The following is a 23412-nucleotide window of genomic DNA, read 5'->3' as shown; positions in this document are numbered from 1 at the left end:
TTCATATCCGTAAATCCAGTTTGGTTGCAATAAAACAGCATTTCAGAAAAGCAAAAACCTCTATACGCAGCAACATCTGATACAGCCCTAACTTCACTCCCACTGACTTTTAGATGCAAAAATGAAAGCATCTCAAGCACATGACCCTGTAATCCCCTGGAATTATTTCTCACAGACTCACTTTCTGGTTTAAATAAAAAGGGTCTAAGTCTTCGATTGGCTCAGCAAGAATTTTCGAAGGAACATCGCCATAGATAAACGGCACATTTTTGCCTGCTTCCAGGTCAGTGTTTGGTGTTGGTTTATTTTCTTCGTCATCGTCTCTGTGGCTACTGTCTGGCTTTGGTGGCTTTTTCTTCTTCTCTTCAGCTATGCGTTTTTCAATGGCAGCCAATGATTCCCGAGTAAATGCTTTGAAGCTATCAGGGCCGGGTGGTGCAATAAGCAGAGCCATCTTTTCATCCTGCAGCAACTTCTTTTTTTATATAGCACCCAAGACAGTCAAATTCTGCACAGAAAAAAACAGAATGCACAACATAAACATTGACATACATTTGAAGATTTTACCTTTTCCAGTTAAACTAGGCAGCAATATGACAAAAAATAGCTCTGAACTGTACTAATCTTTCAATCACAATATTTAGCTGACTATACTTTTGAAGTCATCTACAGGAACATTTAGAATACTGCAGCTGGCCGGGAATATTTAGACTACTCAACTCCTATCACCTCAAGTAAATATTTGTTTTAGAAAATACAGCAATAGGTAGTAATTCAGTTCTAGGCATCTTTTATTGTAGCATACACTAAATCGTTTTTATATTAGTGTTTTTGATTGGACCATTCACATACGATATAAATAATTGTTCATGAATTGCTTTGATTAAAATAGGGTAAAGGTTTTCTAAAATGCTTTGAATCTTGATCCGTGTTGAAGTTAGTTAAGCTTTCATAGTGGGTAAAGAATAAAATTTCTACATTTGGCAAAGGGGAGTTTCATTTCCTGGCCTCGTCTACAGCTAAAAGATTGGGCACACATTTTAAACACTCTATGATTCCTTTAATTATGACTGTTGAAAATAACTCATCTGTCAGTACAAGATCTACATTTATGTTACAATATACAACATAAAGTGCCAACATGCATTATTATGTGCTCGTAAAATACACAACTAGGGAAGTACAAATGCAAATATTTAAATTTCAGAAAAAACATCTATATAGGTATTGTAATATTGGACCTGTTAACATTTCAAATTGTCATAAATAGTAAAAGAGAATGTATTACATATATTTTTTAATATGTCCCCAGTTCACACCACTAACAAAATAGTTGCATATAACTTGAACACCCACTGCTGAGAACAAGAACCGGATTCTTGCTGTCTCCAGGTATTGCTGTCTGGACAAGTTAGCTGTGGGTATATGCCAGTTAGCTTGCCAGCTTAACAGGATCCGACTGGATAATCCACTCACATTCAATTTACAAAAATATATCTGTTGCCAGATTCTCAGGAGACAATGGTTAAGGGTCATGGGTTCTAGGGATTGTAACACTATTGCTGTATTCTTGGAGGGAGGCAAATTTATTTAAACTAATAACACCAAATATTTCTCCTTTAACCTAAAAATTACACATAGGCATAATTCAACAGCTTTCTGCACACAAACCAACATTAAACACAACGTGTTAAATATGTAATAACAAATGTTACAAACAACTAAATCACGCAATGATACAGGGTTTTTATATCCAACAGGCATTGTATAATAGTTCCCACAAAAACAACAAAAGAAAATGAAAAATTTCATTTGGGGGTGATTTGGTGTTAAAAAGCATAATTTTCCAAATTTTAGATATATTATATAATATATATTATTATATAATTTATAATTTTTCATATGAATAAATATATGTCTATATAATACATGGGATTTTAATTAACAAAATTATGCTCTCTGTAGTTGAACACATTCACACTACATCAGGTTCATCCTGTGGCCACTCCACCTAAGCAAACATAAATGTACTAAATAATAAGTTTTGCTTCAGTTTGCCAGCATCAATAAAGCACAAAAAAACTACTGGGGTAACAATTTTCACAATGTCAATGTCATGGACAAACATGCCACAATACCCCCAATATTAAATAATTCAAACGGTAACAATATTAAATCTCAGGTGTGCAAATGAACACGCAATAAAGAAAAATAGCAAGGATATAGCTGCATATTTACAAAGTGCAAAACTGATTTGTACTGGTAATTTTAGTGAAAAGGGTTCTCTAATAATTTACTCCAAAACTTAAACATAACTTGATTTTGCCCTTGTATCACAGGATCATCTGCTAGACATCTTTAAACTATATATTATTTTTTCTTTATAGAAAAGAATGTAGGTTAGCACAGTAATCTCATCAATGTCACAGATTGCAGTCCCACACAAAGAGTAAACTGTAGGTAGGACACACAATACCTTATTTGAGTCCTGATCCTTACTTACTGGGGCTCTAGCCACTTGCCATTGAACAAGCACAGTAGCAAGAATCATTTCACAGACTACTGCCATATACATGAGATCTGGACAGCATATGCATGTGCTGTGATAAAATCAGGATTTACTATTTGCAATGTATATATTACTAGCCCTTAATAATTGCAAAAGATTACAAGAAGTGTTGCGGTCCCATTTAATGCTAAAGTATAGTCTAGTAATGGCCTCATGTTTTGGGATTACTAAAATATACTCTGGCTAGAAAATCACTGAGTTTTATAGTGAGGTGAAGGTCCTGCATGTAAAAGAGTTAGGTTAAGCTGGGGTATTGGAGGCAGATAAGATGAACACCTATTGTCAATAGGTACCTGTTCATCGGGTGCACTGCTGTGTTTGAGCTAATAGAAACAAAATATAGATCTGTTAACTTTGGTTCATACAGAAATAGATTTGACATCACAGTTTTCCTACACCAGATTGAAATGAGCCTCAACTAACTACACTGCGCTTTCATTATCAAACTCTCAGTTAGTGGTTTTCTGCTTGTCTCTATTCTCCCCGCCTCTCATATCCTCATATTGCTTCTGTCACATGCAACCTTGTCATCACTTGTAAGCCCAGTAAGTGCAGCAGGAGGACATCACTCTTCCAGTCTTCCCTGCCAGCTACAATTTGTTTTCTAGTGCAGGCCAATCTATGGTTGCAGTTACACCCTCTGAGGCATCATAGCAAGCGTGCGGTTATGGGGAAGCAGCATATGCGCAGAAAAGCCTCTTCTGTGCATGCAGAGTGAAGTGCCGAATAGGGCTTCAAGCAGGGGCAGGCTGGGCTAGGCTCGGCTGGGCTGGGGGGAACAGTGGGGCAATTGGAGTCCCGGTGCAATGGCACACTCACAATTGGGATCCAAACAAGAAAAAAAACAAAACACTGAGTTAGTGAATGTAGTTGCTGCTGAAAACTGGACTGCCAGTCCATTCCTTAAAAGGAAAGTGGAAGCTTTACAGATCCTGAAGATAAAAACACCCAGACAATCCCTAATGGAGTTATAAGATAGGAGTTATTCTGGAATACCAATATATGCATTTCTGTGTTGGGATCCTGGCACAAGTAAAAATTTATTTTTTCTTTATGAATTATATATATATATTATATATTGGTTGCAGTTATTAATTTACTTTTTTTTAAAAAATTACAAAAAAAAAAACATGCTTTCTAAAAATGCACTGATACAAATCATCCGTATATTCCACAGTCTTAATGTATAAGCCACATATTGAATACATATAATTAGATCTGATTATGCAACAGATTGTAACCTTCAAATCAACCATACAAATGTCTACAATGACGACTCACTGGCTTATTCCCATTAAAACACCATGGGTGAGGATCAAATCATAGTGCACTTCCACTATTTAAATAAAGACTCTTATGGGAAGACTGATTTCCCACTCGGCTCTGTCTTAATCAAATGAAAGATGGAAAGAAGAGGAATGAAGGACGGAGCATAATGCTGAGCAGAGCCCAGATGTCCTGTAGTCTGGACAAGAGCCTAGTCAAGGCTTGCATCCTTCGACCAAGGTACAACAATGATAACTAAGACCTTGGGTGATGTGAAACAAGCATGCAGAAATATCAAATCAGCATATTTTCAGCATATTTTTAGTAATGAAATGAATTACGTTTGAAGAAGAATTCCATCTTTAAATAATATTTATCATAAAGCTAATATTTGTCTATTTGACCAAGAAATATGTGTCCTTTGCTTTGGTATTGTGTGTCCTTTGTTTTGTACTTGTAGATGTCCTTACAGGGTCAGTGTGCTAGAGAAGTGGGAATGGGCATGTCACACAGGGACTGGCCAAACATCCCCTCCCCCGGGTTAGCACTCTAGTGCTTTCCCCAGAAAATTTTGCCAGCTGGGTGGCATTAAGAAGCAGCCGGTGGAGGCAGTTGTAATACTTTGCAATAATAATGAAAAATGTTTGCGGTTATAATGAAAAATGTTTGCGGTTATTGCCCACACCTGCACGGACTGGTCTACACTGGTGGTCAGTGGTCTAACACACACACTGCTGGCTGTAGTGCTCACAAAGGGCCTGTTATAATAGGAGAAACAATGGTTAATTTTATTATAATAGGACTCTATCGGGTGGCAAGTAAAAAATAAATAAATATCCACAGCCTCCTTCCCTAAAAACATTCCTTAAATGCCGTGTACACCTGCTGCTGGTACTCGTGAGGGCATGTGTCAGCGGGGGAACACCTACCAACTATCCTGGAATCCGGACATAAGTCCTGATCCATAGGACTGTCCTGCTTTGGCTTTGTATCTTTCAAAATGCAGGGCTAGTGGGGGAAGTGCAGCCTGCAGTGACATCACAGCACTGGCTGCAATGACGGACTTCAACTTCCACCATCCACAGCATAGATGCATCCATTAGTACACTAAACAGTTTCGATCTCTTTCCTGTGACATCAAACTGCCTACAGTCTAATTTTCTAGTTTTAATGCTGTCCAATGTTTATTGATGGCAATTATTTAAATTGCACTAGAATTATATTGAGGTTGTGGTGCACTATGTCTACTTACACTTAAAGCATGCTATTTGTGTAATGTACATATATAAGTGCATCAGCCCAAAAGATGACTGCCCTGGAAACCTTATGCATATGTCAGCACATGCAAACTATTGCAAGGTCATTGACAGAATGAAGTTAGGTTGGGGCTTTTCCTTCTTACATACATAGCCCATTTACATCAATGTACAACATTTGCACTAAAATTCTTGATACAATTACTTGTTTAGTGGACACATTTTGGCAGCACTTTTCATACTAATTACTATGGCCAGAACAGCGGTGAAGAAGTTAAGTGAATAATACATTATTTATCCACTTAAGCTTTACAGGAAATGGGCCTCAATTTATAAAACCATTTTATGAACAGCAGCTTTCGCACTGACTAACCGTGCCAAGACTCTTGCAAGATCAAAGCTGTTCTCTAACTCATTACATTTAAATAACCACAAAATGCAGAGACCAACTTATGTAAATCCATAATTTTAGGGTGTTTCCTCGTTCACAAAATAAGAAATATTCATATGTTACCATGTCATTCTATTAGGAACTCAAAAATCAGTGTCAATATATATATATATATATATATATATATATATATATATATATATATATATATATATATATATATATATATAACCAAATGGAGGTGTTTGTCACAGGATTCTAAAAAAGGAGACAGGCATTAAGCACACATTTGTACAGTAGTACACCCAAGTTAAAGAGATACAGGTAGAGGACATGTGTGTGACAAAGAAATAATAAAGAGTCTGATTTAACATGTTTTGAAGTGGTTTATAAAAACATCTTTTCAACAACAAACAGCAGCCTGACATGGTGTCTCTGCAATCAAACAGAGCACATGCAATGAACTCCCTTTTAAAGGCATAGTGGGAGTGTCATCTGTCCAATAAGTTAGGGTTGTGGGAGGAGTGTAAACTATTTAAACTTGTCTGTTTCATTGCTCAGTGGCTGGTGGCTAGGAAGTTGGTCTCTGTCTATCTACTGTTAGGGTCACAAGAAAGAGTGGAACTCTATGCTGCCAATTCACTTTACCATTCTGAATATGAAAGCAAAGTAAAAAAGCAAGAAGGAGTTCGTGTGTGCATCACCTCAAGTGTATCAGTGCTACAAATGGTACCAGAAGTGGGGTGCATAGGGAAGCAAATTTCTGCTACCCAACCCAAATACAAATTAACATGGAAGAAGTTTTCGGAACCCTTGTGTATCTGGCCGCTGGAGCAGCAAGCTCAGGTGCTACAAGTTGCAGAGGCACAGTGGGAAAACATGAGACTCTTAAGGGAGGAGTTAGTTCAGGTAAGGTGCGACAAATGTAAAACCTTGTCCGCTCTACCTAATTAACTGGCAAATGGATCTGGATGTGGACCGGGCCTCTGATTATTTGTGCTTAAAGTCTGAGATATTGGCTCACATTGGGGTTTTGAGTCCAGCGCTATCACACGTGGTGCTATGACAAAGGAGATCCGGCTGGAGCACAATTGGCTGAGCCTTTCAAAAAAAAATTTAAAAAATGGCTGGAGCCAGAGGAGAATTCGCCTATTCTAATTATTGAAGTTTTGACGATAGATTACTGCATCCTGGGGCTGAACCGTTGTCTGCAAAGATGGGAGCTGCAATTGGACCCACAGCTTTAAGAAGAGTTTGCCAGAGTGGTAGAGAGGTTCTGTGCTTTGCAGCAAATGACCAAATCACCTGCGTTCATCCCAAAAGGGCCCAATGGTAAAACTACTACTGAGAGGGATGGTTACAAAGCTGTCTAGTGCAAAGTACTTTGAATGTGGTGAGCTAGGCCACTTCCGGGCCGAGTGTCCTAAACTACCGGAGCCCATGGACTGTTCTGTTGCACAGGTTGGGTCTGTTATACCATGAGTTCCACATCAGGAAGTCCTTGTTTGTTCTAAGCGACTGTGTTTATTAACCAAAATCTTTTTTTCGCTTCGGTTGAGACGGAGACTGAGTGTACATTGGTTTCTAGCTATCTCCTGCCCAAGACCATAATTACTTGGTTACCCAAGGTTAAAGTCCTGTACATACATGGGACAACTGAGGAGTATGAGAGAACACTTTTGCCAGTCACACTTAAAAACCAAACCGTTATGGTGGTGGCTGCAAAATTAAACTGCCTAAACTGCCGTATACACGTATTTTGGGGAGACTTCCCACTGTTTAAAGAGGTCCATAGCGAGCAAGTACGGCCGGACATGCCAGCTGATACAATGGTCTGAAGCCCAGACTCAAAGGATCTGCCTAAGAAATCCCAACATCTGGAACTCTATCTTTGGGAACGGACAAACTGGAATGCTATCAGTTACGACAGGACTTCTACAAAAGTATCCCTGTGCAGGGAAACATGGACATTCCAAAGCAGCGTTGGCTGGTGACGTCGTGTATAAGCCCTACCCACTTGTTGGTGAGGATATGGACTGGTCTGCAATACCAATTTTGCTTCCTTTGCATGTGACCAGCTTAACGATGCAACGTTAGAACATGCATTTAAAATGTAACTGAGGTGAACAATATAGCGAAAGCTGTCCAGCTTGCAGAATTTTATTGTTAAAAAAAAATTCTATATAGATTGGTATTGTATATTGGGAAAAGGAAGAACAGTTAATTTTTCCTCAGGTTCATGTACCCCTAGTGTTAAAAGCAGCATATACAATGAGTTTGTCAGGTTTTACTGACCCGATGTACACATGGCAGTGAAAAGATATTGCCGGTCATGTTCCATTTGTCAGAGAATCTGCCCCAAACCCATGTACAGGCCACCTCTTATACCAATACCGATAGTACAAGTCCCCATTGAATGTATAGCTGTGGACCTTGTGGGGCCACTGGAGAAATCCGCTCATGGGCACTAATATATACTAGTGGTGCTTGACTATGCAACCCAGTGTGTAGAGGCAGTTCCCCTACAGAACATAAAGTCCAGCAACATAGCTAAGGGAGCTTGTACTTATGTTTACACACTTGGCAATTCCCAAGGAAATTCTCACAGACCAAGGCACCCCATTCATATCCAAGCTGATGAAGGACATGTGCCAGTTGTTAGGGGTGACAGCTCTTCACAGCTCTGTGTACCATCCACAAACTGACGGCTTGGTGAAATGCTTTAACAGCACAATAAAGCACATGCTAAGCAAAGCATTGGCGCAGAAAAAAGAAAAAAAAACATTGGAACACTCTTATCCCATATTTGATGTTTGCCATCTGTGAGGTACCTCAAGCCTCAACAAGGTTTAGCCACTTTGAATTGTTGTTCGGGAGACAGCCCAAGGGCATCTATAATATTTTGAATGAAGGGTGAGTGCAGCAAGGCCCAAAGAGCCAAATGTGGTACAATTTGTATCCCAAATGTATGAGTGGCTGGGAAAGATAGAGTCCATTGTACAACAACATGTAAAAAAAGGCTCAGAAATGGTAAAAGAGAAGTTATGATAAAAGTGCTGTAGTTCGATCTTTCAAGCCTGGGGACAAGTTCCTAGTCCTGGTCCCAACCCAGGCAAGCAAACTTTTCATCCACTGGCAGGGTCCATATGAAGTCCTAGAGGCTGTTGGTCCTGTCAATTACAGGGTCTGTCAATTGGGGAGGAGAAGGGAGGAACAAATATATCATGTCAATCTCCTTAAACCTTGTTACGATGAGGACACCTCTCCTGGGGTAGTGAGTACTGTTATTGAGAAGTCTAAATTTCACATAGAGCCAGCTTTATCTGCTAGGCAAAAACAGCAGACTGAGGAAATTAAATGCTGGAGCAGGAATGTCTTCTCTCCCATTCCTGGGCACACTACTTCCATTGAACCTGACATTGTCACTCACTGGAAGTTGTCATGAAGCAGATGCTATACCGCATTCCCGAAGCCAGACAAGCGGATGTGAAAAAGGAGATTGAGATGATGTTCCAGCTGGACGTGAATGAGGTATCCACTAGTGACTGGAACAGCTCCATTGTGTTTGTCCTGAAACCCAATGGGAGTATTAGGTTCTGCAATGATTTTAGGTGGCTAAACAGTGTATCCAAGTTCAATGCCTACCTGATGCCACTTGTGGACGAACTAGTAGAAAATATAGCTTTTAGTAACTATCTGGCTACTCTTGACTTAACAAAGGAGTTAAGGGCAAGTTCCCCTTACTTCCTCAGCCAAGCCAAAAGACCGCATTTTCCACCCCTGATGGTCTCTTCCAATATAAAGTCTAACCCTTTGGGTTGCATGGGGCACCTGCCACCTTCCAAAGAGCTATGAATAAATTGCTTGAACCCACACAGCTTATGCAACCACTTATTTAGATGATATAGTGATCTATAACCCAGACTAGAAATCAGATCTGGCAAAAGTTGAAACTTCTTAGCTTCATTGAGGTCTGCAGGATTAACAGCTAATCCAGAAAAGTGCGCCATAGCTATGAGAGAAAAATACTTGGGGTACACATTGTTACGCAAGGGCAAGTAAAACCTCAAATAGACAAGGTGGAAGCAGTCAAAAACTGGTCAAGACCAGAAAAGAAATCGCAGTCAAGAACCTTCCTAGGCTTAGTAGGTTACTACAGGTGATTCGTGATCCATATCGCTGCTAGAGCTGCTCGGCTCACGAACATGTTAAAGAAAAGTTGTCCAGATAGATTAGACTGGTCTGACTCTGCAGAGGCTGCTTGATCAGATCTTCGCTTCACCCTCTGTTCGTCTCTAATTCTAAAAGCACTTGAATTTACCTGGAGCATCTTCCTTCAAAACGATGCCTCCACTGTCAGCTTAGATGCCGTTTTATTGCAGGAGATAAATGGAATAGAAAATCCTGTCCTATATCTAAGTCGAAAGTTACTTCCAAAGGAACAAAAATATGCATCTGTGAAAAAGAAGTGATTTGCCATAAAATAGGCCACAGAAGCTCTGCGCTATTATCTTTTGGGCAGAGAATTCTCCATGATAATGGATCATGCACCACTGCGTTGGATGCAGAACAACCAGAAGGTAAATAACAAGGTAAGCCATTGGTACTTGGCACTGCAACCTTTCATAGTGGAACATAGACAGGGGATTTTGCATAAAAATGCACATGCATTGTCAAGGAAATTTGCGCTCCTCACGAACTTCACGCTCCCCTACTGACACTAGGGGAAGGGATACAAATGAAGTGTTTTCCACAGGCTGCTAAAAGAGGAGACAACTATTTAGCTAACAATCTGCAGAGAAAGGCTGCAAACAAAGTTACACATTTGTACAGTAGTTCACCTAAGTGGAGGATAAATGTTTGACAAAAAAATAGTAGAGAGTCTGAATTAACCTACATGTTTTTAAGTGGTTTAAAAAAAACCAAACATCTCCAGCAAGCAGCAGCCTGACAGGGTGTGTCTGCAAACAAAACAGAGCACCTGCATTGAACTCCCTTTTACAGGCAAGGTTGGAGTGTCATCTATTTAAACCTGTTTCATTGCTCAGTTGTGACCAATGCCAAATAGTAGTCGATGCCAAGGGATTTGGTCTCTGTCTATCAAGCTTTAGGGTCACAATAAAGAGTGTGGAACTCTATGCTGTAAATTTACTTTACCATCCTGACAATAAAAGCAAAGTTTATAATATATATACACACACACACACGTTAACCCGTGCATGATACTCATGCATTTTTTTGTCAAATAATGTCAGTATACCAAATTTCAGGTCATTCGGATAAGCCCTTTCTGAGAAAATAGTTTTTTCCACAGACACACACACACTAACACACGCCACTACACATGCAGGGGCGGATCTAGAAAATGTTTGTTCCCCGGGGGGATGTTAGGGCGGAGCGATTTAGGCCCCGCCCCCTTTTCGACTTCTGAGGCTGCCGGGGGCTGCACAGTATGTGCAGGTCCGCTCGGCAGTGACAGGCAGGGACAGTGTGCTGCCCGGCTGCTCTGATTATGTTTAAAACACAATCAGAGCAGCGGGCAGCACACTGTCACTGCCAAACGGACCTGCACATACTGTGCAGCCGTCGGCAGCAAACCCCTGCTAGGGGGGGGCGATTGCCCCAATCGCACCCCCCTGGATCCGCCACTGTACACATGTGTGTTCATGAGGTAAAATTACCTCACGAAAATGAGTTTGACCCCTCAACTCGTCAATAATGTCAGTATACCAAATTTCAGCCCTTTTTGAGGTTTTTTTTCCACACACACTAAGAATTTAGTAGGTCAGTTAACCCGTGCATGATGCTCATGCATTCTAGTCAAATCAAGCTACTTAAGGTGTTAAAAACTCCCCACTGTCACCCCCGGCAACCACCAACCACTCCCAACTGTCACTTCTCCTTCAAGAAATATATAGGTCAGTGCATAACTCTGCCCAGCAGGTGGCGCTGCAGCTTGTTTTTTGTTTTTTACACACACACACAGACAGACTAACACACGCCACTAGACATTTATATTATAGATATATATATATAGATATATATATTATTGTGGCAAAGGGAGTGGCTTGGCTCGGGCCTCTAAGAGTGGAATCGGCTAAGCAGCTGACAGTCTCCCGGTAAAGACTAGAGACCGGGTTGCGCACAGATATAGCAGTGCACCTAGGTAAACAGATATACTGGTGTAAGACGTGAAAGTACAAAGTGTGCTTTTACTTACATGCATTCACATTGTTTTTTCCACAGCTAACAGCAGAGCTGACAAGATTTGTCTGCAATCAAGAGTGGTTGCAGAGCATCTGCAGGGAACTCCCTTTAAAGGAAAAGTGGGAGTGTCACCTGTTCATCAAGCCAGGGATGTGGGAGGAGTGACATGTATAAAAGACTGATGCCGGCTAGTGGCCGTTGACCAGATGGGGAAACTGGGATTAGCCAGTGGAAGAATGCCTGTTGTCATCCTGACATTTGCTGTTTGAAGTATATGCTGTTTATTGTGTAGGAACAATAAAAGTATTGTTTGATTTGAAGCAAAAAGTTGTGTGTGTGTGTGTGTGTGTGTGTGTGTGTGTGTGTGTGTGTGTGTGTCACCTGCACACCCATATAACAAACACTTTTCTGGAGTTCCCTGCAAAATAGGCGATACACTCACATTGTCACCTTAGACTAAAGGATAGCTGAAAGGTCAACTACCAATTTAATTTATATAAATATACACATATACATTATTATTATTATTATTGTTTATTTGTTAGGCGCCACAAGGTATCCGCAGCGCCGTACATGGTACAAACAGTAGACTATACAGGGTAAAACAATACAGAACAATAAACACAAAGTACCAGAACTTCAGAAACTCCAGGCAGGCAAATACTGTAAAGACGGAGCGGAAGAACAGGTGTGGAGACAGGAGGGGAGAGGGGCCCTGCTCATACGAGCTTACATCCTAAGGGAGGGAAGACAAAATCAGGCACAAGAGGGAGCCAGTGAAGCAACGGGGAGAGAGAAACGGGGCAGGGTAGAAACAGAAGAGGTGAGAGGTTAAGTGGATGGTTGGTAGGCCTTAAAGAACAGGTGAGTTTTAAGTGCCTGCTTGAAGGAGTACAGATTGGGTGAGAGACGGATGGAGCGAGGGAGGTCGTTCCAGTGAAGGGGGGCAGCTTGGGAGAAGTCTTGTATTCTAGAGTGGGAAGAGGTAATCAGAGTGGAGGAGAGGTGGCGATCATTGGCTGAGCGCAGGGAGCGGGCGGGAGTGTGAATGGAGAGGAGGTTAGAGATATAAGGGGCAGTAGACTGGGAGAGAGCCTTGTAAATGGTGGTGAGGAGTTTGAAAAGGATTCTGTAGGGGAAGGGGAGCCAGTGTAAGGCAAGACAGAGAGGGGAGGCAGAGGAGGAGCGGCGTGAGAGGAAGATGAGTCCTGCAGTAGTCGAGACGGGAGATGATGAGAGCATGGATGACAGTTTTGGTGGCATCGTGAGAGAGGAAAGGACGGATGCGGGCAATGTTACAGAGTTGGAAGCGACAGGCTTGGGCAAGGGATTGAATGTGGGGGGCAAAAGAGAGAGAGGAGTCAAGAGTGACTCCTAGGCAGCGGAGTTGGGTGACAGAGGAGATAGTGGAGTTGTTAATTATAGAGAGGTCATGGTGGGAAGGGAGTCTGGGTGGGGGAAAGACAATGAGTTCAGTTTTGGAGATGTTAATTTTAAGAAAGCGTGAAGACATCCAGGAGGAGATGGCTGAGAGGCAGTCAGTTACACGAGAGAGGAGGGAGGAGGAAAGATCAGGAGAAGAGATGTAGAGTTGAATATCGTCAGCATATACCGTATTTTGGCTGATAGGAGATCATTAGTAACTTTAGCCAGGGCTGTTTCGGTGGAGTGGAGGGGGCGGTATCCGGATTGGAGAGGGTCAAGGAGGGAGTTGTCAGAGAGGTGTCTGGTGAGGCGGCTGCAGACAATCCGCTCAAGTAATTTGGAGGCATAAGGGAGAAGAGAGATAGGGCGGTAGTTAGCAAGAGAGGTGGGGTCAAGATTGGGTTTCTTGAGGATAGGGGAGATAAGAGCGTGTTTGAATGAGGATGGGACAACGCCTGAGGAGAGTGATAGGTTGAAGAGGTGAGCGAGGTAAGAGCAGGCAGTAGGAGAGAGAGAACGAAGGAGGTGGAAGTGGATGGGATCAAGAGGACAGGTAGAGGGTGGAGAGGAAAGAATAAGGGAGCAAACTTCTTCACCTGAAGTGGGGATGAAGGATGACCACAGCTGGTTAATGGCGGGAGGTGACGTGGCGAGGGGGGCGGGTTCCGTCTGATGGCTTCAATTTTGGAAGAGAAAAAGGAGGCAAAGTCAGAAGCAGAGAGGGAGGGTGGAACAGTGGGAGGGGGGGGAGAGGAGTGAGTTGAATGTGGCAAAGAGGCGGCGGGGATTAGAGGACTGAGAAGAGATAAGGGACTTAAAGGATTGTTTAGCGAGGGACAGGGCAGAGCAGAAAGAGGAGAGGATGAATTTGAAGTGAAGGAAGTCAGCCAGGGAGCGAGATTTCCTCCAGAGGCGTTCAGCTGTGCGAGAGCACTTTTGGAGGGAGCGGGTGAGTTTGGAGTGCCAGGGTTGGGGAATAAGGCGACGACGGCGGATAGAAGAGCCCGGGGCAACGGTGTCCAGGGCAGTAGCGAGAGATAGGTTGTAGAGAGAGGATGCCTGATCAGGGCAGGCCAGAGAGAGAAGGGGTGATAGGAGAGTATCCAGAGAGGAGGAGAAGGAGATGGGGTCGATGGCGTCAAGGTTGCGCCTGGTGAGGGTGGCTGTAGGCGGGGTGGGAGCAGGGGCGGAGGATAGAGTGAAGGAGAGGAGATGGTGGTCAGAGAGTGGGAAGGGAGAGTTGGAGAAGTCAGAGAGATCACAGAGGTGAGAGAAGACGAGGTCGAGGGAGTGACCAAGACAGTGGGTGGGGGAGGAGGTCCACTGAGTGAGGCCAAGGGAGGAGGAAAGAGTGAGAAGTTTGATGGTGGCGGGGTCAGAACGGTTGTCAATAGGGATGTTAAAGTCACCCAGTATAATGGAGGGCAGATCAGAGGAAAGATAGTGGGGGAGCCAGGCGGCGAAGTTGTCAAGAAAAAGAGAGGTAGGGCCAGGGGGACGGTAGATGACGGAGATGCGGAGGTGGATGGGGGAGAAGAGCCTAATGGAGTGGACTTCAAAGGAGGAGAAGGAGAGGGAAGGTAAAGTGGGTATGACCCGAAAGGTGCAGTTAGGGGATAGGAGGAGGCCCACTCCCCCACCTGGCCGCTCGTCTGGCCTGATGGAGTGGGTGAAAGAGAGGCCGCCATAGGAGAGAGCGGCAGGGGAGGCAGTATCAGAAGAAGTGAGCCAGGTTTCGGTTAAGGCAAGAAGATTAAGAGAGTTAGAGATGAAGAGGTGATGAATGGAGGACAGTTTGTTACGGACAGCCCTGGAGTTCCAGAGGGCACACGAAAAAGGGAGAGTTGGATAAGGGGAGATATGGATGAGATTGTCAGGGTTGATGGAGCGAGGGGGTGGGTGAGAGATGGGACTGAGAGATTTGGGCCCTTGGTGGGGGCAGGGGAAGAGGATGGGTATAGGAAAGGAGCGAGGCGGCATGATGAGAGGTAGGGGAGTAAGAGAACAATACACACACACACTTAAGTCACTTGCACAGCTAACAGTTCTTAACTAGAATAATTAAGAAACAAAAACTGCATATTGAATTTCTGTTGGTACAACATTAGTCTAACATTAATAGTTTATCTCTACTATCTTGTCTCATTGCACTAGGAGTTTCTGTCTGATCTCTGCCATTAAGGTAAGGACCAACTGACAACCACTCAATATAATCAAAACTAGGCAATTTATTTACTTTTAAGAAAATATGCTGCAGATTTCAATTATACCAAATCTGGCACAAAATGATTCGAAGAAAATCTTGACAGTTATTCTGGAACATATACAATGAGTTTTAAATACAAAACATACTTAATACGTATAGAATAAATTACATGTATTATATAATTTAATTTACCGTTAAAGGTGGTGGACCGATTTGTATTTTATATATTTAAAAAAACAAAAAAAAACACAATGGATGGTCAATCCCTAAGCTTTAACATTTGGGAGGTGAAAATATCACTGATTATATAAGTATGATTTAACTACCTTAGCTATGTTATAAATGATAGAATTCGTAATACAAATGGGAAGATTTATTCATCCAATCAAGCTCTTCATTATTTTATTTTCTGACAATAGTAAAAAAAAAAAATCTATAATTATATATACTGTGTGTATACATATATACTGTGTGTATATAGGTGTGTATGTGTATATGATGTCCATGAGGAAAGTACTATACTGAAACATTGGAATGAATTAAACACACCCTTTTCATACAAACTACACATGATTTAGATGTAAATTCCCTCAAATTAAAGCTGAAAGTCTGCAGTTAAAGCACATCTTGTTAGCTTAATTTCAAATGCACTGTGGTGGTGTATAGAGCCAAAAATATGAGAATTGTTTCGATGTCCTAATATTTATGGACTTGACTGTAAATATAAATATATATATATATATATATATATATATATATATATATATATATATATATAATATATTATATACACACACACAGTGGTCGATGTAGGCGTGTATGTGGCAATATAACACCGCCACTTCACCTACTGCCTTCTTCATTGTAAAACTATAAAATTCCATTCCCTTATATTTTCCATACCGCCTCTTTTAAATTTCCACTTTGACCAGTGTCAAATGTTGGTATTTACCATTTTCCCTTGTTTTTCTTTTAATTTAGGCTGCTATTAATTATGTATTTTCTACAGTGTAAAGATACTGCCATGGCAACCACAGTAACATGGCACAGGATGTAGTGAGCAGAGAGGCTTTGGAACACCCCTCTGAGCTCTGGTTGCACTGTGATACCCTCCGCCTCTTTCTACCCCCCTTTGCCACCATATGACATGCTGAGAGCCTGTCAGTCATCCAGTCATATTTTTCTACACGTTCCAGAGAGATTTTGAAAATGAGATGATTTGTAGAAGAACAGCTAAGAAAAATGATCAGATACATGCTTAAAAAGGTACTTCACTTGCTATTTAAAGAAAAAAATATATATTACGTGGGATTGATGCTTTAATCCATTGAGGAGAAACAGTCACCTGCTTTTGTTTATTTGTTTACACAATTAAACAAAGATTAAAGGGGCAGGAAATCCCCAGCCACATTGCAACATTTGTTGACATGAAACGGATCAGAAGTCAACTGGTCAAAGAGGTTATCTCAGGGTGGGACGCGAGACGACTATGTAGAGTTCACATCTAACCTTTGGATAATCTTCAGCAAGACACACACAAAAAAATCTGCTACTAATAAAATATTTTTTATATTGAATATGGAATTAGACAGTGTATCAAAAATGTAATCAATTAATGAAGCATAACTAAATAGACTGTGAACAATGGGCTAAATAACACAAAATGTGTGTCTGTAAAGACTTAATTATAGGGAGAGGAAAAGAGATTTTGTTTAATGTGTAATTCACGATTTTTTTTAAATATTTTTCTACCTTGGCTATAATATTTTAGAAGTTTTCTTATAATAAAAAGTGGATGTGGTTTAATGTTCACCAGAATAATGATAAAAAAGAAAAATAACTAAATTTGGTATAAAACCTACATCTAATTTCTGCGTAACAGCCATGAAGTGAATGTATGCGATTAACGACTGCTTACATGACAGCCTTTATTTCAATCAACAAAGGAAAATAAAATCATGGCTGTGCACATAAAATAATACATTTAGTAAAAGCTTGTTCAAAATTATTGCATTCTGGCACATATAGGTTGATCTATCCTGATGTATCAATAACCATTTAATTAAAATATGGAATATATGAGAATCTATTCATTCACTAATTTACTATTATGTGCTGATAAAATTATACTTGGTATCTACTTAGCATTTAATGCTTTGAACTACTGATATGAACATTCAATATGGTCATTTTTTCTCATACATACTCATGCATGTAACTGTATGTAATTAGACAATGGGTGGAAAGTAAACACAGAGTGCCTGATTCATCAAGGGACGTAAATGGCGATTTTGTACATATCATCCTTAAAATCACTCTGCACATGCCCAGAACCAGACCATATGTCACAGAACGCAGCCACGTTTAATTAATTTTCGAATGCAAAGGACACTTACTGTAGAGGGTGCGTTTGGCCGCAGTCAATGTACAGTAAGGGTGTGAAACTCGAGCGCACACTGTAGCGTCCAATTCAAGCACCGGGCATTTCTCAGCTACTTGTTTTTCAGCCAAATCTCTTGCTCTAGCTACAAGGCAGGTCTAAGTGCCGCTTACGATGACAACTATGTATACATGCTATAACAGGTATATGCAATCAGTAGCAAGTGTAAAAATTTATTTTATGTACAGTAGGCTTTAATAACATACTTATAAATGTATTTCACGGGGAAAAATATATATATTTAATTTTTAATGTTTTGTCATTAATTCCCATATTATTAACAAGTGACATTAATTTCAATATATATTTATTCTGTATATTCTTTTGAGAATTTATATTCCACATAGTTATATTACTACATACACATATTACTATTATCCTGCAGTGTCTTGTGTAGTAAAGCAAAGCAGACCTACACCAGTATTTATCAGCACACATATCTTCAGATCCATTCCTTGTTGAATTTGGGGGTACGCAGTCTAGAATTATGTGCGTTTTAAAACGCACATACCGCTCAGTATGTATCCCTTGATGAATTAGGCCTTGCATGTGTATGTCATTATTTGACATTGAAGTCTGATTAGCAAGATGCAAATTTTAGATTACAAAGTGAATAAATGACATACATCTGCATTGGTCATATTGCGGCAAATACTTTCTTAGAAGGACAGGACACCAGTGGAAGACCTCAGGGGTCTGTTCTAGGACATACTATTATTAGTAAAATGAATGACATGAAAATGAAGGAATGCATTTTTTGCTGATGACACAAATAATTGTATCATGGTTTCCATATGGGAAGAGAATGGGCAATGATTAATGATTTAGGTACGGCAAAGAAATGTCCAAAGTTGTCCTAACTACAATTTACAGCTAATAGCTGCAAAATAATGCACATGGGACTAGAAAATACAAAAGTGAATATACGGTTAATAGAACTACAACATAAGAGGCATGCTAGTCCTTGATATAACGCTAACCTACATTTAGGTCACCTGAAATACAAAAAAAATAGAGAGGGAAAAGAACAATATTACCAATCGGGATAGTTCAGTTTTCATGCCCCTTCACACTTATTCATTAAACCTGTTTTAATTATAATTAAGCAAAAACTAGAAAGTTGAAAAAAAAATAAAATGTCAAAACAAGAAGGATGATTTGTTTGTGATCCTGATCATTTACTATGGACCATTGCCCACTAGGCTTATAGCAGGATGAAGAAAAGTCATTGTTTCACTTTTTGGGGATCTATAAAAATAAAACATGATATTTAATGCTTTACCAAAAGATCGCATCAGCTGCATCCCACAAATTTACAGCTTCTAGGTTTTCATGATGGACTATTGATGTAAATAAATATTTTAGTCTAACCCACACATGGGTTCAAACTTACTAAGAAGGAAAAGTGGAGGCGTTGCCCGCAGCAACCAATCTGATTCTAGTTATTTATCTAGTTTAGACTAAAATCTGGTTAGTTGCTATGGGCAACACCTACACTTTTCATACATAAAACAAACAGAAACAACTTATAACCATGTGTTGACTCACTTGAAAACATGGATACAATATAGTGTATTCTTCTATAAAATGTAATTCTACATTTTCATTATATGTTTGGCTATTTTGTTCAATTTATGCAGTTTGGATTGTTGAAAAGTAATCAACATTCATATGCGTATATAATGCATATTTTTGGAGTGAAAAAACAACATTCATTCCATTACTTAGTGAAGAAAAAATGCTATAGAATTTTGATTAGATTAATCTCACATCTACAGAGTACTGTGCATTAGTTGCCAGGACTCAGTAGCCTGCAGTCCTATCATCTTTCCAAAGGAGACTTTTTCAGAATAATCTGTGTTAAGTGCATTGGCCAAGGTCCATTTTTTGCATTTAAGGTTACCCAGTTCATTTATATTTAAAGCATCAAGATCACAATGCCCATGCTTTACTTGCATTACTTATTGTTAAAGTAAGCTGAGGAGAGACACTTTTCCAAGCATGCAATAATTCACTAAAACCACACAGGAGGTGATATTGACCGCGTTATCATGTATAATAGCTGTAACATGCCTGTAATCAGAAACGTCTAAAAGACAGCCTTTGCATGCAAAAGATCCTTATGTAGCTTCAAAATGAAGCATTTGTAGTTATTGTGTAGCATATCTGTAACAAGGTCCCTTTGCCCAATGACTTTGCTCTATAGCAGTGGTCAGGGAACAGGGGTAAATTACCCCAAATGGGGTAAAAATGAAATTCCTGGGGGTAATGCTGCCGATTCACATGCTGTCAGTTGGATTGTAGACCCCTTTAAATGTGAAATTGCTGTTGTACCAGAAGAGCCTCAAGGGTTGGCAGAGGCACTTCTTGAGCTTCGATGCAATAATGAAAAAAGTCAAAAAGTTGCTGCCTTTTGCAACAACCTACCTTTGCGAACAAGGATTTTCCACTCTAACGAACATAAAAACAAAGCAGAGAAATCGACTGGACACTGAAGACTGTATCCAAATTGCTCTGACATCAAAATGCCCCAATATTGATGCTCTCGTATCAAAATTGAAGCAACATCATTTCTCCAAAACCTGAAGTTTTTGCAGTTGAAGCTTTCAAAGAAATATTGAATAGAGTCAATAAAATTTTGAATTCCAATAATTAATAATATATGATTTCCTTCCTTTCAAATCAAGGGGGTAATGTCGACGTATCTAAATATATTTTGGGGTAAAAGGTAAAAAAGTTCCCTGACCCCTGCTCTATAGCATCAGCATTACGTAGGTTTCATATAGTCAAGAAAACCTTCAGGAGCTCTCCTTGTTTATTTTTTTCTGATTGAAAAGAACATTTCAATATTTTCCAGACAATACGATCAAGTTCTATTTCTTAAAATCAAACAATGAACATTAAATTATCTATAGCACTACAAAATAAAACTCCATTGAAAACAGCCTAAATAAAATAATAGAACACTGCTGCCCGATTCATTTCATCCAGACAATGGTCAGTGCACTAATTATTGTAATGCTTTTCTTTTTTTAAAGCTATATCGGCAACAGGGCAACAATTTGATAGACCGAGACCTCCTCCAGTGATGTCTTAACATTTTAAAAGTAATGTAGGAAACTTTGAAAACCTGTTGTCACAACTATTCTGTAGTGACACACATTAATTTTAACATGTCATTTTGTATTACATTTTTATTGAAGAAATGGTAAAAACTAGATTCTTAAACAATTATATATTTTTAAAGTAGTCTACAGAAGTCAAAATTGTTAACTTCGAAGCATCTTGCCTAATATAAAATGGTCCGACATGGCACAAGCTGTGTTGCACTTTAAAACAGCAAAAGCAAATTAATGTCTGGCACTACTACAGTCAATATTGCCTTACATTTCTTAATTTAGTTACACACAATTTTACGCAGCAAACTGGGTTTGTCAGGCTGTACCCTTCCCAATTTGTTTTGGTGTTTGGAACAAAGAAATAAAATGAAGGGTCAGAAGGAATGTGCACTGGAATTTGAACCACACTCTCAAACAAGTCTCTTAAACGTGCTACACACTGCAATATTGGGATAATATATTTGTGTGTCCACTATATTGAGGTGCAGTTTTGCTCAGCACATGGACACAGCCCATGCACAAATTTGGTACATGCAGTGGTCGCCATATTAAGCACAATAAACGCCACTTTTTATGTAAGCCAACTATACAAAGTATGGAATGATAAGCACACATGCGAGTTTAATGGCACAGTCAGCACTCAAACATTGTCTTTGTCCTCTGATATGCTGTGTACAGTAAATGACCTTGGCACAGTTTAAATATTACAGAGGAGCTGAGCAATATTATAATTTCTGCTGTCACGCAAGTTTTTTTCTTCTTTACAGTTGCCATTTTTTTTTAATTTGCCACGTTGGGATGTTTCCTATATCTACATTTCTAAGCTATCAATATTCATATGTGTATAACAGGATGCAGGTGTTTGTCATCTGTTCAAAGAGGAATGGGAAGAGTGGCCAAAGTTGGGAATAACCAAAGTCTGATTCCAATCAATAATTCAATTATTTTTAATTATTACTATTTGTGAGAAAGTCAGTCTTGCATTCCTCCTGTTTGTGGCTAGTTATACAAAAATACACAGAAAACAGTTTAAAAGCTAGTTTATACAGTCAGTAGATTTTCCAAGCTGGGCACATTCTTTTCAACTGGTGCACCACAAACAAACAAATCCAATATGGAGGAGATGTGTGTAATATTTAAATTAAGAGATAGATTTGATTGTCTTTACTTTCAGGCCTTTGAGCGAGGGAGAGTAGAGCGTTCTCTGCAAGTGTAAATGTGATAATCAAGGATTATTTCACATCAGACACTTGAAAACTGGATACACATTGCATATAAAATAAAAGTCACTTTAAGAACAGGTGATGCCTTTTTCCAACGCACCATGCTGCAATTATCCCTTCAATTATTTGAACAGTGTCTTGCATGAAAATGGTACCAAAAACAATTTTTTTCAGAAGTTTCATGTCTGCTCACCAACATCATGATAGGGTATTTATGTTCTTAAATTTTTTGATGGTAGGCCATATCGATTTTAAACTGACAACTGCCGTGAATCACACTAAAATATAAAAACATTTACAGGGGGGTTGAGATTTTGTAGTGACTAGGATATTAGACTAAGGGGATATATGTTGGGGCAGCACGGTGGCGTAGTGGTTAGCACCTCTGTCTCACAGCACTGGGGTCATGAGTTCAATGGCCTTATCTGTGTGGAGTTTGTATGTTCTCCCTGTGTTTGCGTGGGTTTCCACCGGGGGCTCTGGTTTCCTCCCACACTCCAAAAACATACTAGTAGGTTAATTGCCTACTATCAAAATTGACCCTAGTCTCTACCTGTCTGTCTGTCTCCCTCTCTGTCTGTGTGTGAGTGTGTGTCTATATTAGGGAATTTAGACTGTGAGCTCCAGTGGGGCAGGGACAGATGTGAATGAGTTCTCTGTACAGCGCTGCGGAATCAGTGGCACTATATAAATAAATGATGATGATGATGATATATGTAGTCTCTCTTTTACATTGTTTCACACATAAATCATAAAAAAATTTGAATGCTTGGCATTTAAATCAAAAGGTGGTTGAGTGGATACAATATTAGTTGAAGGATAGATGACAGAGTTGTAGTAAATAGAACACGTTCAGAATGCCCCATGGACTTGTACTTTTCTTTAATGTCATTATTGGTGGCATTTCTAGTGGTATTGGACAGAAAGTATGTCTTTTTGCAGATGACACAAAGCTATGCAACAGAGTACACACTCCAGGTAGGTAATCAAAATGATTGGTGATATCGGTAGATAAGGCCAAGTGTATGACAACCATCATATGCCAAGAAATGCAAAAGTAAATTGAATATTGTGTTCGGTTCTGTAGGCCAGAAAGACATAAGTAAATTCAAAATAATGCATTCGTGGGCTAAGATTTTTATAATGTAGATGTTGCACTACCAGGAAAGATAAAGGACCGCAATATGCATAGCTTGGAGCAGAGAGGGGAGAGGGGAATTATAGAAATATGTCCTTGGTTTTAACAAGAAGGAAAGCATTATACAAAGAAGAGAAGTATTAGAACAACAGTAGATGCACTACAAATGGAG

General features: G+C 39.8%; 1 protein-coding gene across 1 annotated transcript in view; it reads right to left on the bottom strand.

Moving 5' to 3' along the window:
- SCN8A (sodium voltage-gated channel alpha subunit 8) overlaps positions 1-23412 on the bottom strand; it is a 178055-nt gene that overhangs the window by 139165 nt on the left and 15478 nt on the right. The window contains exon 2 of the mRNA XM_075199295.1: positions 182-508. Within this exon, the coding sequence (XP_075055396.1) occupies positions 182-454 (273 nt within the window). The 5' untranslated portion in view covers positions 455-508. The remainder of the gene's footprint in view (positions 1-181; positions 509-23412) is intronic.

This window comes from Mixophyes fleayi, chromosome 2 (genome assembly GCF_038048845.1).
Source record: "Mixophyes fleayi isolate aMixFle1 chromosome 2, aMixFle1.hap1, whole genome shotgun sequence".
NCBI classification, from domain to species: domain Eukaryota; kingdom Metazoa; phylum Chordata; class Amphibia; order Anura; family Limnodynastidae; genus Mixophyes; species Mixophyes fleayi.
Note: the sequence above shows the minus strand (reverse complement) of the source record. Positions and strands in the feature narration are given on the sequence as shown.